The 14,155-nt window shown below is 40.9% G+C and overlaps 1 protein-coding gene across 3 annotated transcripts in view; it reads left to right on the forward strand.

The window, feature by feature from the left end:
- PLCB1 (phospholipase C beta 1) overlaps positions 1-14,155 on the forward strand; it is a 434,017-nt gene that overhangs the window by 259,206 nt on the left and 160,656 nt on the right. For all 3 annotated transcript variants that reach the window (XR_010302819.1, XM_064146106.1, XM_064146104.1), the window contains exons 5-7: positions 7,727-7,806; positions 11,511-11,564; positions 12,653-12,728. Coding sequence is in view for 2 of the 3 variants with exons in the window: in XM_064146106.1 (XP_064002176.1) it covers positions 7,727-7,806; positions 11,511-11,564; positions 12,653-12,728 (210 nt within the window). In the remaining variant the exon portion in view is untranslated. The remainder of the gene's footprint in view (positions 1-7,726; positions 7,807-11,510; positions 11,565-12,652; positions 12,729-14,155) is intronic.

Here is a 14,155-nt window from a genome sequence, read left to right on the forward strand (position 1 = left end):
CTGCCAGGCAACCAGCAACAGAACGAGAGGACAGAGTCTGAAGTTGTGCCAGGGGAGGTATAGGCTGGATGTTAGGAGGAAGTTGTTGCCAGAGAGAGAGTGATTGGCACTGGAATGGGCTGCCCAGGGAGGTGGTGGAGTCACCATCCCTGGAGGTGTTCAAGCCAAGCCTGGATGAGGCATTTAGTGCCATGGTCTAGTTGATTGAACAGGGCTGGGTGCTAGGTTGGACAGGATGATCTTGGAGGTTTCTTCCAACCTGGTTGATTCTATGATATTTCAGTAGTTACCATTTTATGTTCGCCCTAATTATGTGCAAATTATTGATCATCTGTGAGAGCAACGTTTGTAAATGTTTGGCATTTCAAGGTTGGCCTGTATAAGACTATCAGGAATCTACAGCTCTACCTTGTATACCAAGAATGTTGGCAATCAGACACCTTGTTTAACTCACAGACATGAATGTTGCTGTTCATGTTAAAAGGTCAATTTTAAGCATTGCATTTTGCTTACTGATAGCCCTTGATAAGAACTGGGGAGTCAGCATCATTACTTTTTCCATGTGGGTATACAGTCCCTTCATTTCTGTTCAACAAATCACACAAAACAGTTGTGTGTGCCAAGCAAGTTATAATTGATATCAGTACGTCTGGGGGATTGTATTTTGGTTAGGAGTTTTTTTTCTCCCAGTTTCTGTATGACTCAGTTTTGTTTAGTGAAGTAGGAGCTCTTTGCTTTATCTATTCCAAACTGACATTCAAAAGCTACTCCTTTTTCCACTTCCATTCATAAGGGTGGTCTCTTAACAGCCTCCAGATCATCAATGGCAGAACACTTTTCATACAGCTTGCATGCTCAAATCCACTGAATTGCAGATTTGCTAAATTCTTTGTTATTGAATTAACAGTAAGGAGTTCTGTCACCTCATAGACAGTAAAGGTGGTCAGAGCAGGTGAGTAAAAGTCATAGGATGAAAGGCTTAAGTCAAGAAGATAAACTTTTTCTTCTGTCTCTACTAATGTTCATTAGCTGATTGGCCAGCTTGCAGAAACACTATTTCTACTGTTTTCTTTGATATGAAAGAATAAAACCCAAAATGAGTACAAATTCACTGGAGAACTCCATGGTCTGCTGAGTGGGAAGTGCTGTCTTCAAACTTGAAAATGCACAGATATGCTCCACAGGGCTGGTTTAGATATCTCAACACTGCAAAAGTGAAAGCAATCACAGCAACTCTTCAGGAACAAAGAAGCCCTAAGCATATGATTGAAAACTAGGTGTGCTAAAGCTATTCCAGCAAAAAATCTTGCACTTAACCAAGGGAGAAAGTCACCCAAATCAGAAGCATATGTCCTTCTTTATCTCTTTCTTATCTAGCCAGCAATCAATGAATCACAATCTATTTGCAGAAACACTGCAGAAATCAGTGATTTAGGACATTTTCTGTTTGGTAATGGAACCTGAAAAATACTGTAGATCAAATCACATTTTAGAAAAACTTGGCTGCTTTTAAATTCTGAGTAAGTCCTACAATCTGAGTAGCTAAGAATCTCAGTTTTTCTTTTTATTCGTAAATGCAGTAGACCAAATAAATTCATATTTTATCAGTCAGGCTCTGTAGCTTGGGGATGGCATTTTGAAAGCATTGAAGATTTGCCATAGAATCATAGAATCAACCAGGTTGGAAGAGCCCTCCAAGATCATCCAGTCCAACCTATCAACCAGCCCTGTCCAGTCAACAAGACCATAGCACTAAATGCCTCATCCAGTCTCTTCTTGATCATCTCCAGGGACGGTGACTCCACCACCTCTCTGGGCAGCCCATTCCAATGACAATCACTCTCTCTGTCAAGAACTTCCTCCTAACATCCAGCCTGTACTTCCCCTGGCACAACTTGAGACTGTGTCCCCTTGTTCTGTCGCTGGTTGCCTGGGAGAAGAGACCAACCCCCACCTGGCTACAGCCTCCCTTCTGGTAGTTGTAGACAGCAGTGAGGTCCACCTGAACCTCCTCTTCCCCAGGCTAAACACCCCCAGCTCCCTCAGCCTCTCCTCATAGGGTTTGTGTTCCAGGCCCTTCATCAGCTTCATCGCCCTTCTCTGGAAACGTTCCAACACCTCAACATCTCTCTTGAATTGAGGGGCCCAGAACTGGACACAGTACTCAAAGTGTGGCCTGAAATGGTACTAAATACCCTGGTTGTTTCAAGAAAAGCAGAGTTTGATCACTTGTGAATGCATCCAGATTTTCTTCCTCCTTAACATGTTTACCAACTCCATGTGAGCCAGATCAGAGATTCTAGTCCTTATCTCCATGACTGATGTAGTGATTCAGAGTTGTTGTTACAAATAAGCGCCTCAAGGAGCTCTGAGGAGGCATGTAAATACAAGATATTTTCAATGTCACAGTCAAAATTTGACCATTCTTTTCACTCATGTTCCAGGGAAAGCAAGTGCCAATGAAAACCTCCCCTGCCTTCTCCTTTCCAGTGCGTGACTGGTTTTTTCATTAACCCTTCATTCACCATACTTTATTTTTCAGGTTGTGTGGCAAGTATCAGTCCTCCTTTAAGGGGAAAGGCAAAATAAGCTGTAACAGTCTTAGTGAGGCAGTTGAAATTATTTAATTGTGTGGTTTTCTTCACTTGCAGAAGGCTTCCTTTACTTCTACTGACTGTGTTCATCACATCCACTGGTCAGGTTGTTGAAAAATTACAAAAATATGAGCCTTGGGCTATTCAGGTCAATCTAAATGCACTAAATAAAGAGCCAGAAAAGGTGATAAAGACACACTGTTTTATGTGCATTCCTCCAGGAGAAAGTAACTCATGTTTTGAAGTACATTAGTGATGAGCAAAAGGGCACTGAACAGCTGCTTTGTGCAAAGAATGCAGTTTGAAATTCACTGGGTAATGGTATAAAAGGCAGATTGCAGAACATGTCTACAGAATTTCATTCTCGTCATAAATCCAGTAACTTCAGAAGTGAGTATCCCATCTTCTCCATTTCTTTCCTCCCACCTTTTTGTGCCTCCCATGCCAACTCTGTTCTCGCCACCCTAGCCCATCCTGGCCATAAAGACCTCATCCAGAGCCCAAGGAATTCTGTTTCTCCTCAGTTTGATGGGCTTTGGATCAGATCCATCACTAAGAGCTGATGAATGCCTCCCTAAGTAAAATGACATAGTCAAAGGTGATTCATAAGTTGTGTTATACTATGCTTTCCAGCATACGTCTTAATTTTTCCAGCTGCTTTGGCTTGTTTAAGAGCTTAATCAGTATAATAAAATGGTAAAACAAACCATATAAATTAGTTTGCTACATGTAAAAAAATAAAATTCCTGAGGCTGCTGAAAGCATGAAAGCAGCTTGCTTTGTTAACCTCCCACCAGAAACAAATGTGCGAGAAACATTGCTTTCACACACAGACAGTTCTGATTGGAAGGAAGTGTTTTCAAGAACGTGTGCTGTCTTTCCTTATGAACAATGTCTCTGCTCTTCTGTTGAGATAAATGCCTCCTGGTATATATCCTGATGGCATGTAATAGAGGAGAGGAATTACTTTGCTGAACGACAGATATCCAAATGAACTGCAGGTTGTACACTACCTGCCAAAGCACAGAACAGCTAAATAATTTGTTAGTGAAGCTCGCAGGAGTGATATAAATACGAATTAGTGTAAGAGGACCTAGCCAAAAAGAAAGTAGGTTCAGGGAGCTCTTCTCATGATGGATGTGTTTTCCCTGGAGTTGACTGTGTCGGCAGGCTGAGTTCTGCTACCAAGCAGAATCAGAGGCTCCCAGTCTACAAACAAATTGACATCAGTACAGTCCTATTAAAAAATACCTGGATTTATATATTCCTTTTGTATTGCATCTGTACAGGAGCCTGCAGCTACAAAGGTGATTCAGAGGCTGTTATAACCTTTCCACAGTAGGCCATTTTCTTTCTGCACATAACAGCTTTCTACCCCACAGAGCACTTTGACCAAGCACTGCCTGCTGGAATCACTGCTGCTAGTAAGGACAGCTGCAGAGTGCACCATGCTTGGGCTTTACCTTGTACTATGCAGCAAGCCCAAGGAAACAGAGCCATTTGGTAGCTAAAGCATAGAGACACATCTTGACTCGCAGCTTGATGAAAAGCCATCAAAGTCCACCCAAAGTATCTCCTTTATTTCTTTGGGCTTGTGCTCAGGGCTGTTGTTTCTCTTCCTCCCGCTGACGATTCAGACCAGTAACTGGAACAATGATGTGATCCTTGGCATATTTTCTGGTCTTGATTTTTTGGCTGTGGCCCCGTGGTGTCTGGAATGTGAGATGCAGTGAGCAGATATTGCTTGTGACTTGTTGACTTGGCACCTACATCATTAGAAATGGCTCAGCCTGCAGGTAGCCCTTAAAACATTTGGCAAGAGTGATATGATCACTTTGAAAAGCTAGGAAAGGAACGTGAAAGACTGTTTATATGCATAATCCTTGTGACAGGCACATAATTGTTGCAGGCCGTGTTGCCTGCTCTCACTGCTTGCCGGTGGGCACCAATGGTAAACACGCCCATAAACCAATACGGTTTGGGCAAGCCGCCTGAGTCCTCAGAAAGATTCAATATGAATTATGCTGAAGCTGTTTGTTGATCATGACAGCCCAAATTTATACACTCAGCCAGTAGAGCACACACTTACATATTAGCATAATCAGTCAGAGATGACCCACCACATCTGCATAAGTACACGCCCTGTTATTCTCATTTATGAAGGTCTGTTATCTACCCTTTCTGAGATAAGGTGGTCAGCTGCATGTGAGAACCAAGGTCTGTTATTACAAGGATCTGCCTGTTGTCTCTTCTCTTTGCTCCGTTCCTACAGCAGTCCTGCACCTGCACCCCACAGCTCTTGTGCATTCTGCATTCTCACACATAGTAACTGATTTCCCTTTATATTCCTGTGGGCAAGCAGTTGGACAAAGAGAAGGAGGAGCTGGAGTGTGGGAAATGCCCTACTTCTCTTTTCTACAAAATATTTCTACTTTAAGGCCAGTAAAAACAGTGAGATCACAATAAATTCTATCAAGATCTGTTAAAAGGCAACATATTTTCTATATCTAAATAATTCTTTGGTGCTATTAATCTCTGCAGCCGTTAGTGTCAAAGGGAGAAGTTTTTACTACTGTTATTGGTGCCTTAGCAAAGCAGTGTATACAAGATGAGCCTATTTTGAGCCTGGAGAAATGAGTTGCCAAGAAGAAAAACAGATGCTGCACTTAATGCGCTTTCTATTCCAAGAGTCACAGCAAAGCAATTGTGTTGCTTAGGGAGCTGACTCCTTCTCTTTTTCTTTCTCACACCCCTGTTTTCTTCAAATTAGACCTAAGAAGGAAAAACAATTAAAGAAGAGAAATGGAAATGGTCATAAGAGGTGAAGGGAAGGACTAACTCAGCAACAGTGTTTTACCTCCAGAACAGCAAGTCCAAGGAGGAAGGTTTCTCTGCCAGATATAGCTGTCACAGGACAGATGTGGTGTCTCAGCTGCTTAGGGGTGAGGTTGTAAATAGGCTGACTTAAGGGTCTGATACCTGAAGAATAGCAAAGGCCTATACTATAGCAGATATGTAGGTAGCCTTTTCTCTTACTCCTTGAGAATTGCTGAACAAGACTGTTTCAGGAATAAGATTTGGTAATCTCAGGGGGAAAAAAAAGAAACACTTTAGCACATTAATAGAAAAAACACAACCTCTCTCAAATCAGTGACCTGTTCTTGCAGAACTTGAGACTTTTAAAGTAAAAAAAGCTTATAAGCTTCAAAATGGTGTGGCATTAATTATTTAATTGAAAGCTCAATGGTACTTTTCATCATCATCAATTTTTGTCAGATTGAAATCCCCATTTTTAGTATTTCTCCTGAAAAAAAAAAAAAAGAGCCAAGGAGAGGGAATACCTCTCAAAGACTGTACAGTTGAAAGGCTGGAATAGGGATTTTGGATCTGGACTGATATGAAGGGAAACTCAGTTGCAAAGAAAACTCAGAAAACTTCATCAAGTAAAAAGTAAAGTATCACATTTTTCGCAAAGGCATTCTTTGTTTTTGCATCTTTCTTTTTTAAAGGGGTGAAACAGCTGTGATTAAAACAGATTGCAATTAAGGAGTGTAAATAAGTGCCAAATTATCAAGGGAAAATGGGCTGAAGTTGTCAATGAAAAGCTGCAGGAGAGACCTGCAAGGGAGAAGAGAAACAGAACAAGCAGTGAGAGTCCAAATTTCAGTTTGTAACCATGGATAAGCTTTGCTGGGAACACTGAAAAGTTTGAAGACCTGATGGAAAGATGGATGCATAGAAATTGGAAAAATAAGTCAGGAAAACTGAGTGAGGTTCCTGGGAAGACCAGTGCCTGTAGGCAGGGATGGAAGGTTTCCCGTGGACAGCTGGAGGACCTCGCTCCCCTGTGTCAGGGTAGCAGGAGGGAAAAATAATTTAGCAAGGCATAAGACCACAGTGTAAGGATGTACCATAGGGAAAAGAAGTTTCTCTACTTGGAGTTAATTTTCTTCCTTCTGTATTAGCATAATCCTATATATATAAAACTCCTATATATTTTTGGTGGTTTAAACTTTATAAGTGTGTTTTATAATTGTGCCTAGTAAGATCTTTGAGTCAGTATTTATAGAATGGAATAGAATCAACCAGGTTGGAAGAGATCTCCAAGATCATCCTGTCCAACCTAGCACCCAGCCTTGTCCAATCAACTAGACCATGCCACTAAATGCCTCATTCAGTCTCTTCTTGAACACCTCCAGGGATGATGACTCCACCACCTCCCTGGGCAGCCCATTCCAATGGCAAATCACTCTCTCTGTCAAGAACTTCATCCTAACATCCAGCATATACCTCCCCTGACACAACTTGAGACTGTGTGCCTTTGTTCTGCTGCTATTTGCCTGGCAGAAGAGACTAACCCCCACCTGGCTACAACCTCCCTCTGGTAGTTGTAGACAGCAATGAGGTCACCCCTGAGCCTCCTCTTCTCCAGGCTAAACAACCCCAGTTCCCTCAGCCTCTTAATTTGATATACACTATAAAAGTTATCTGAATTCCTTCAGGATCTGTAGAGAGTGTGACTCAAGAACAAGTTTTTACAAGAGGAGATTTGGTGAAGTGGGCAAAATGGCTGAATTTGATGATCTCAGAATTAGTTTCTGGCCTGGATGACTCTGTGATTCTGTGAGACATTAGTGCCAAGGACCTGCTCTGGTATGGTCTGTATCCCACCTTGTGAGGTCTGTATGCAGAGGAATTTAAGCCCATTTCAGCTTTATTTTGTGAGAGTGATGATAGAGAGGATCCTTTATTTTAGAGTGTCAACAAGAACAGGGGTAAACACAAAAGGATATGTCTTTGGGTGAGGGCATCTATTCCACATCTTCCAGAAATGTGAATCTGTTTTGCGTCAGATATTTATCCACGTGATTTTTCTAATAATTATTATTTGTTTGATTTTGGTGAATTAAGGTATCTTTGGGGAAAAAAAAGAAAAAGAAAAAATCTTCATTTTTTTCAGCATGAGAAAATCACATCTCACAGATGAGGAAGGAAGCTGTGACTGGAAAAAATCAAGCTCAGATTTAATTAGGCACTCTTTACAAACGATATAATTTTCAGAAATGTTTTGTATTGTGTGAGTAAACATCTAAACTCAACCTCATTTAATCATTTTTTTCTTTGATCTGCAGGAGTGGTCAGATGAAGTGTTCAGTTTGGCAACAAATTTGTTGGCACAGAATATGTCAAGGGATGCGTTTCTGGAAAAAGCGTGAGTAGCCCTCGCGGTTAATGCCATGGGTGTTTGTTGCTTTCTCCTCCTACGTCATTTTCCTCCTTGCTTGTTAGTCACTTTGTCATCTATTGTTTCTGCTTTGATGAGTTGTCACTTTTGTATACACAGGCTGTCCTTTCTCATGGCTTTAAAAAGCCTGTTACCTAAACGTCTTTTTAGCAGAAATCTTGTTTGGGTTCTTGCAAGCTACCAAGTCATAGCAAAAAGTCAAAATTAAAGGCTGTCTTCCACCTGTGTGCCAAAGGAGTAGCTTCAGCTGTGGCCTGAAGTTCTCCATTTAAACTGAAACTATATTCTGGACCAAAGTGATTCTGGTTATTTTCCTTTTTATCTGTTATTGATGTAAGAATGAGATTTCAGGAAGTCTGTTTTCCTCTTTGTAGTCTCTCTGGTTCTCTTATGAGTCAAAGGGAAGCTCTGCAATCATTCACCCTAACTGCTTTGCAAAGTGCACAGGTTTTGAGTTGCTTTCAGTGATGTAGAAAAGCTGCTTATAAGAATATTTGGGATATAAAAACACACCTGCAAAAGGCGAGAGAACTAAACCTGAGATTAGCAATTCTCAGTTGGCTGGTGAGTGTACATGCTGAGGGAGTTTTGTGTAAGTGATAGCATTGAGAACAGCATGGCACAGGCTCCCAGACAGTGATGGCAGTGAACTGGGCTTCTTGCTGGGCTTCTGGGTTTCCAAAAGAGGAGATACACCCACCCCAGCCTACAAGCTGGCAAGTTAAATTCAGCTTTGTGTCCCTGCCAAACACCTTGGAATTTCTGCTCACAGTCAGAGGCTCATTCCAGCTAAATACCAAGCTGGGGCTTAGATTCCTAAGAGTTGCCTCCATCCAAGAAGCAAGTTAATCTGATCTTTTTATGGACTTGCTAAAGCTGTGCATGCCTAATGTTACCAGATGCACCCACATTTAGTCAGAAGGTTCCTGGCTGCTTGAATTTAATCCCATGTACATCTTCGTAGGTACCTGATCTGGTAAGGAGGCAGAGAAGGTGTTTACTTGTCAGAGGGTTGGTTGTGGTGCCGATGAAGTCAACAGAAATTCTTGAAGAAACTTTCAGTGTTAGATGTTGTAGAGGCTAGAACTTTGTCTGATAATGCTGTGCTGGGACAGAAATGATACGTTAAACAAATGGATGGAAACATTTAACATTTCATTTTGGCTCTTCGTGTTGACAGTGGAAAAACCTGAGCAGATGCAGGTGTGAGAGCACAAGAAACAGTGACTTCCTTCAGCTCCATAGGTTGTGGATGTGAAAATTCTATTTCCATGTTCCTTTACTCAGATCCCTATGTGGACAGTGGTCTTGAATGCCAGATCTCTAATGAGGTGGATTGTGGCTGTACTTCATGGACGTTTGCATATCAGATGCAAAGGAGAAACAGTTATCACACAGTATAGTTGAGCCTGTCTTATTTGGAGGCATTTTTTGGTAGTTGTTCAAGCAGCATTAATTAAAGATGAAGTCACTGTGTGTGGATTCAGTGGAAGGCAAGCATGGCATTCCTGTGTCTTTTTCTTTTCCACTAATTAATAAATCACTTGGAAACTGTAAGATTTCCAGGGTCCTCTCTCCAGATGCCAAATCAGAGTCATGTAAGCAATCTTTTGACTTGGAATTTTTAAAATATTTCCCCATTATAATTACTAAGAAAAGAGTTGGTTGCAGTCCTATCAGAACCTGTTTGTTGAATGCAAATTGCATTAGAGCAGAATTAAGTTGGTTCTCTTCTTTGTGCCATTCAGTCCCTTACAGCATTAAAAGAACAACAGTAAACAGCTTGAGCAGCTGTCTTGTGATTTGGTCAGATGAGAAAAACGAGGCTAACTTGGGAGGAAGGGTGGTTAATGAAACCTGCCATTTTGGTTATAGTGTGCACGTTCCTCTGTTGTAACCATGCATTAAATGTTTGTGTTGAGGTGCAAAAATTATTACTGAAGAACTGATCAGTACAGCAATGAGATTAGCAGCGCCATGGAAACCTTGGGTCAGTGTTATGTCCAGAGTCTGTTCTCACAGCCAGCACTAGACTACTCAAAGCAGTCCATGGGTATATGTCCAGGCAAGCTTTATAGCATGTTTGGGTTTTTTAGGTGGGTAGAAAATAGCTGCAGGGAGGGAAATAGAGTCCCACATGTAGCGAAGAACTTGGGAGGAAAAAAGGTGGCAAATACAGGTGGCGTTGACTGTCCTTCAGACATGCTTTTAGTTTCCTTTAACTGAAGCTCAGAATTTATTTTGTCTTTCTCCATTTTATTTCTAGCTTTTTTGCCTGTAGAAGAAAATATGAATGTGATCAGAATGTACTCAAAGTTGTTTTGGTTTTGTTTTTAATAGAAGGCAAATTAAACCTTTTATTATTACTACTAACCACAGTGAGCTTTTTTTCCCCTTCTTTCTAGCTCAGTGCTGGCAAATGGGTCGAAGGGGGTAATATCTTTGTTTGGTGACACAGTAGCAGAGATTTTAGTTTCCAGAAGATGCATGTGAGAAGAAAGGATTTGTGAAAATGCTGCTATCCTAGTTAGGGATACTTTGCTTTTGAAGTGGTTGCTAATAGCATTTTTTTTTTTGTCAAGAAGAAAAGGAACATTTAGAAGCATGAAGTTTTTTCTTTTGATAGGCCAATAGGCAAAGCAAAAAAGGTGACTTGGTGGTCTTTAACAACTTAAATACTTAAGAGTTGCCACATTCTTTCACCAGATTACTGCAAAACTCGTTTATAATTTTAATTAGATGTAAGTGGAAGAACTCAAGAAGCTGCACTCTGCCCAGGCTGCTGTTGGCAGGTATTTTGCCGGTAACCAGTAGCTCTGGCATGCCGGGAGGATCATCAGGTATCAGCTGTATGCCCAGCTGCATCTCATTAAAGCTGCTGGATGCCTCCTGTTCCAGTAGGCTATGAATCAGTATGTTAAAAGATTTGGACAAAGAAAGATACATCCTCATCCCACTGCCTTAATGAGCATGGGAGAGAAGTCACAGGTCCTGAGATACTGAGATCCTCTAAATATTTGGCTGAAAAGCTGGATAATTGCCTGTTGATAAATGGTTTCAGCCTGTAATTTTTATATTGCCTCATACTGGAAATGTCTTGGGCTTGCCCAGGGCTGCTGAATATACTAATGCTCTTTCTAGTGTGGAGACATTGCAGTTGCCAGCAAAACAACTTACTTCCAGCAGATGAAGGACACTATTTAGGGTCAAATGGAGAAATCTTCATAGATGTGTTATGAAGGGGGCTTGGGAAGTCAGGGATTTTAGTGTACAATATCCAATGACAATTTCAGCATCTGGAGGAGGAGTACAGCCACATTTCTGATCAGGTTGTGGCCTGTGTTCCGCAGTTCAGTCTGCTGATAGTCTGCAGGCAGCTTGGGTGACAAGGAAGAAATTTGGGTGAGATGGCAGGGGGCATTGATAAATTTCTGTATTAACAGGATTTGCAGTGTCCCATTGCAAGGCAGCCAGTATTTGACACCACGAGTGCTTTACTGTTGAAAGAAAAAGTATTTACTTACTAATGGTACCCCAACATGTTTTTTATTGGGCAAAATTGCTAAATGGAAGTTGCCACATGATCAGAGCACCAGTACTGAGCTATAAAGTTGGTGGAGAGGTACTTGAAACTGCTGTAAAAATAAACCAGGATGCTTCTATCTCCGCAGTTACACAAAACTTAAGCTGCAGGTGACTCCAGAAGGGCGCATTCCTCTGAAGAAGTAAGTTCTCTTCCTCTTCCTTACCTTGTAGTCTCTTCTGACTTTTTGGTGTTCAATATATGTTTGGGATAAACATGGGATCCCTTTGCCTAGAATAACAATTTTATCATCTGATTGTAATACATATTGCATGAAAGAGTGGCCAGTGCTACTAGGGATGTCTCTGTTAAAACACCCTTTGGACATAGGTTGCCTTTTGTGATCTTGAGCGAGACATTTGTCTTCTCTGCTTTAGCTTGTTCCATTTGTGGAAAACAAAACAAAACAAACAAACAAAACCAAATAAAAAAACCCCACTATCCTATTTGTTTTTACTTTAGAGACATGTTGTGAGGATAAATATATTCAAATTGCATGTTGCCAGGGTACCATGAAGAGAGCAGTGGCTTTCTCAAGTAGCTATCTGCTGTAATATGGGCTTGTGTGGGGTAGAGTGTAATCGTTCAGTGCAAGGACTAACCTGCCTGCTTCCCCGACACAGGGGGTGGGGGAAAACACTCAGGGTTGAGATAAAGAGATAAGAGCTTACTATAACCTAAGCTATCACAATGCATAATTACCTTAGATAATAATCTACTCAATCTAATAATACAATGCATGGTTACCTTATCTTAGCCTATTTGTGGAAGAGACACAGTGAAATGCAGAGGAAAAAAAAAACAGCATGAAACAGAAAACTAAAACCTGTGCTACCCAACTCCTACCCATTCCACTGCCATGCATGCAGAAAAGAGCCAACACCTAAGAACTTGGAGCCCAGAAGCAGCAGCTGGAACAGGAAGCTTCCCATGTTGCAATCTGAACTTCAAGACCCATTATACTTTGCTCTAGTTAGCACTTCTGTTTTCTGGAGATGACATGGCTAGAGCATGGTATGAATAACAGCATCAGGTTCAACTCAATCCGTGACTTAGAGTTACACTCATCCTGGGCACCATTAAACTCACTTGTGTGACTGAGAAGCCAGCAAATGAAAATAAATACTGAAAGATAGGATAGTCTCAAAGGCAATACTAAGCCTGTAGGCCACATGGACAATCAAGGCAAGATTTTAAGTCAATCCCTTCTGTTTTGTCTTCATTTTGTAGCATATACCGCTTGTTTTCCGCTGACAGAAAACGGGTAGAGACCGCATTAGAAGCTTGCAATCTCCCATCTTCCAGGGTAAGCATCTGATTTTGTTCCTGGCCCTCACAAAGTGTTGCTTGTATTTGGCAATGTTTACTCTCTACTGAGTTAAGAACAGTTTGTTCATGGCTGATAGTGCTGTGCTGGCTTGGCTGCTGGATAGGTCCTCAGCAGCAGGTCTTTTTTCTGACACAGAACTTCTGATAACCATCTGCAAATCTTAGTACCTTTGCTTTGAAATTGCTCAGGGACTAGAAGCACCTGGAATAATTGTGAGTGGATTAAAGGAAAGGGCAGGGGTTCATGTGACCTGTCCTGGAGAAATTGTATGACAGTATGTTAAGAATTGGTGGCTGTTGCACAGTTTTCAGGACATGATTTCAGAGCAGTAGTCTGTTTCTTTCTCACAAAAATAATTATCTAGATCTCGAGTTAAGTGACAATTTAAAGTCACCGTAGCTTGTCTAAAAGGTAAATGGAATAAATACTGAAATGCTGTGGTGTCAAAGGTGTTAATGCTGTAGGGATGCAGCCATTGTAGGTTGCTGATCCAGGAGCTCAGCTCAACCCAGAACATTTAGAGGATGGTACCTCACTCCCAAGAAGGCTTTTTTCAAGAGGCATGAGCTCAAACAGGTGATTCTAGTTAATGCTGGAGTGAAGACATCCTTAGTCTTTCATCCCAGGTGGAGATTCTCCTCCAAGAAATTTCTTGCAGGATAATTCCTACTTTTGGAGGTCAGGCAGAACCTGTCTGTAGCAGAGGAAAGAGATCTCCTGATCTCTGGCTCTTACAGAAAACTGTACAGAGATATTTGCTCAACATTTCCTTTCTCAGTAGTTTAATAGCACCAATTTGTACAGCTCCAGGAAAACAATGGAGCAAAATTTTCACGAGACAGATCTCAGATACCTCTTACTAATGAGCATAAAATTCCAAGGAAAGTGAAGTAGGTATAAAATGTTGTAGTAATCTTATCTAAAGTAAGGTTGTAAGGTTAGAAATGTGGAAAGAATAATTTTTAAAATGGGTTTTCATGTCACTGTTAGCAAACAAGAAAAGATGCATAGAAAGACTCCAAAGCACTACTTCTAAATCAGTTGATTTATTACTTCTCCTTGCTATGTGTCTCTGAAAACAAACACTCAAACAGTGGAGTCCTTGAAATAAACTGCAACATTTTTATGCTATGTAAGTAGAGCAGATTTTACATACATATTGCTGGGTACTTGTTGCTGGGATACCATCTTGAAAATTATTCATATCAAAAAGTAGATCCTTTCTTTGTTTGGGACAAAAGAGAAATACACTTCATGCCACCAAGAAAACTGTTGATCGTCTTCGAAAAACTATTTTAGAATCTATGCTTAAAGAGCATGAAACTCTTGAGTCTCATAGAGGTAACGAAGAAAAATAAGTATTTCAGCTACAGCTCTTTTCCTTTGTGTTCCTGTTTATTTAA

This window comes from Pogoniulus pusillus, chromosome 7 (assembly GCF_015220805.1).
Source record: "Pogoniulus pusillus isolate bPogPus1 chromosome 7, bPogPus1.pri, whole genome shotgun sequence".
In the NCBI taxonomy this organism is placed as follows: Eukaryota; Metazoa; Chordata; class Aves; order Piciformes; family Lybiidae; genus Pogoniulus; species Pogoniulus pusillus.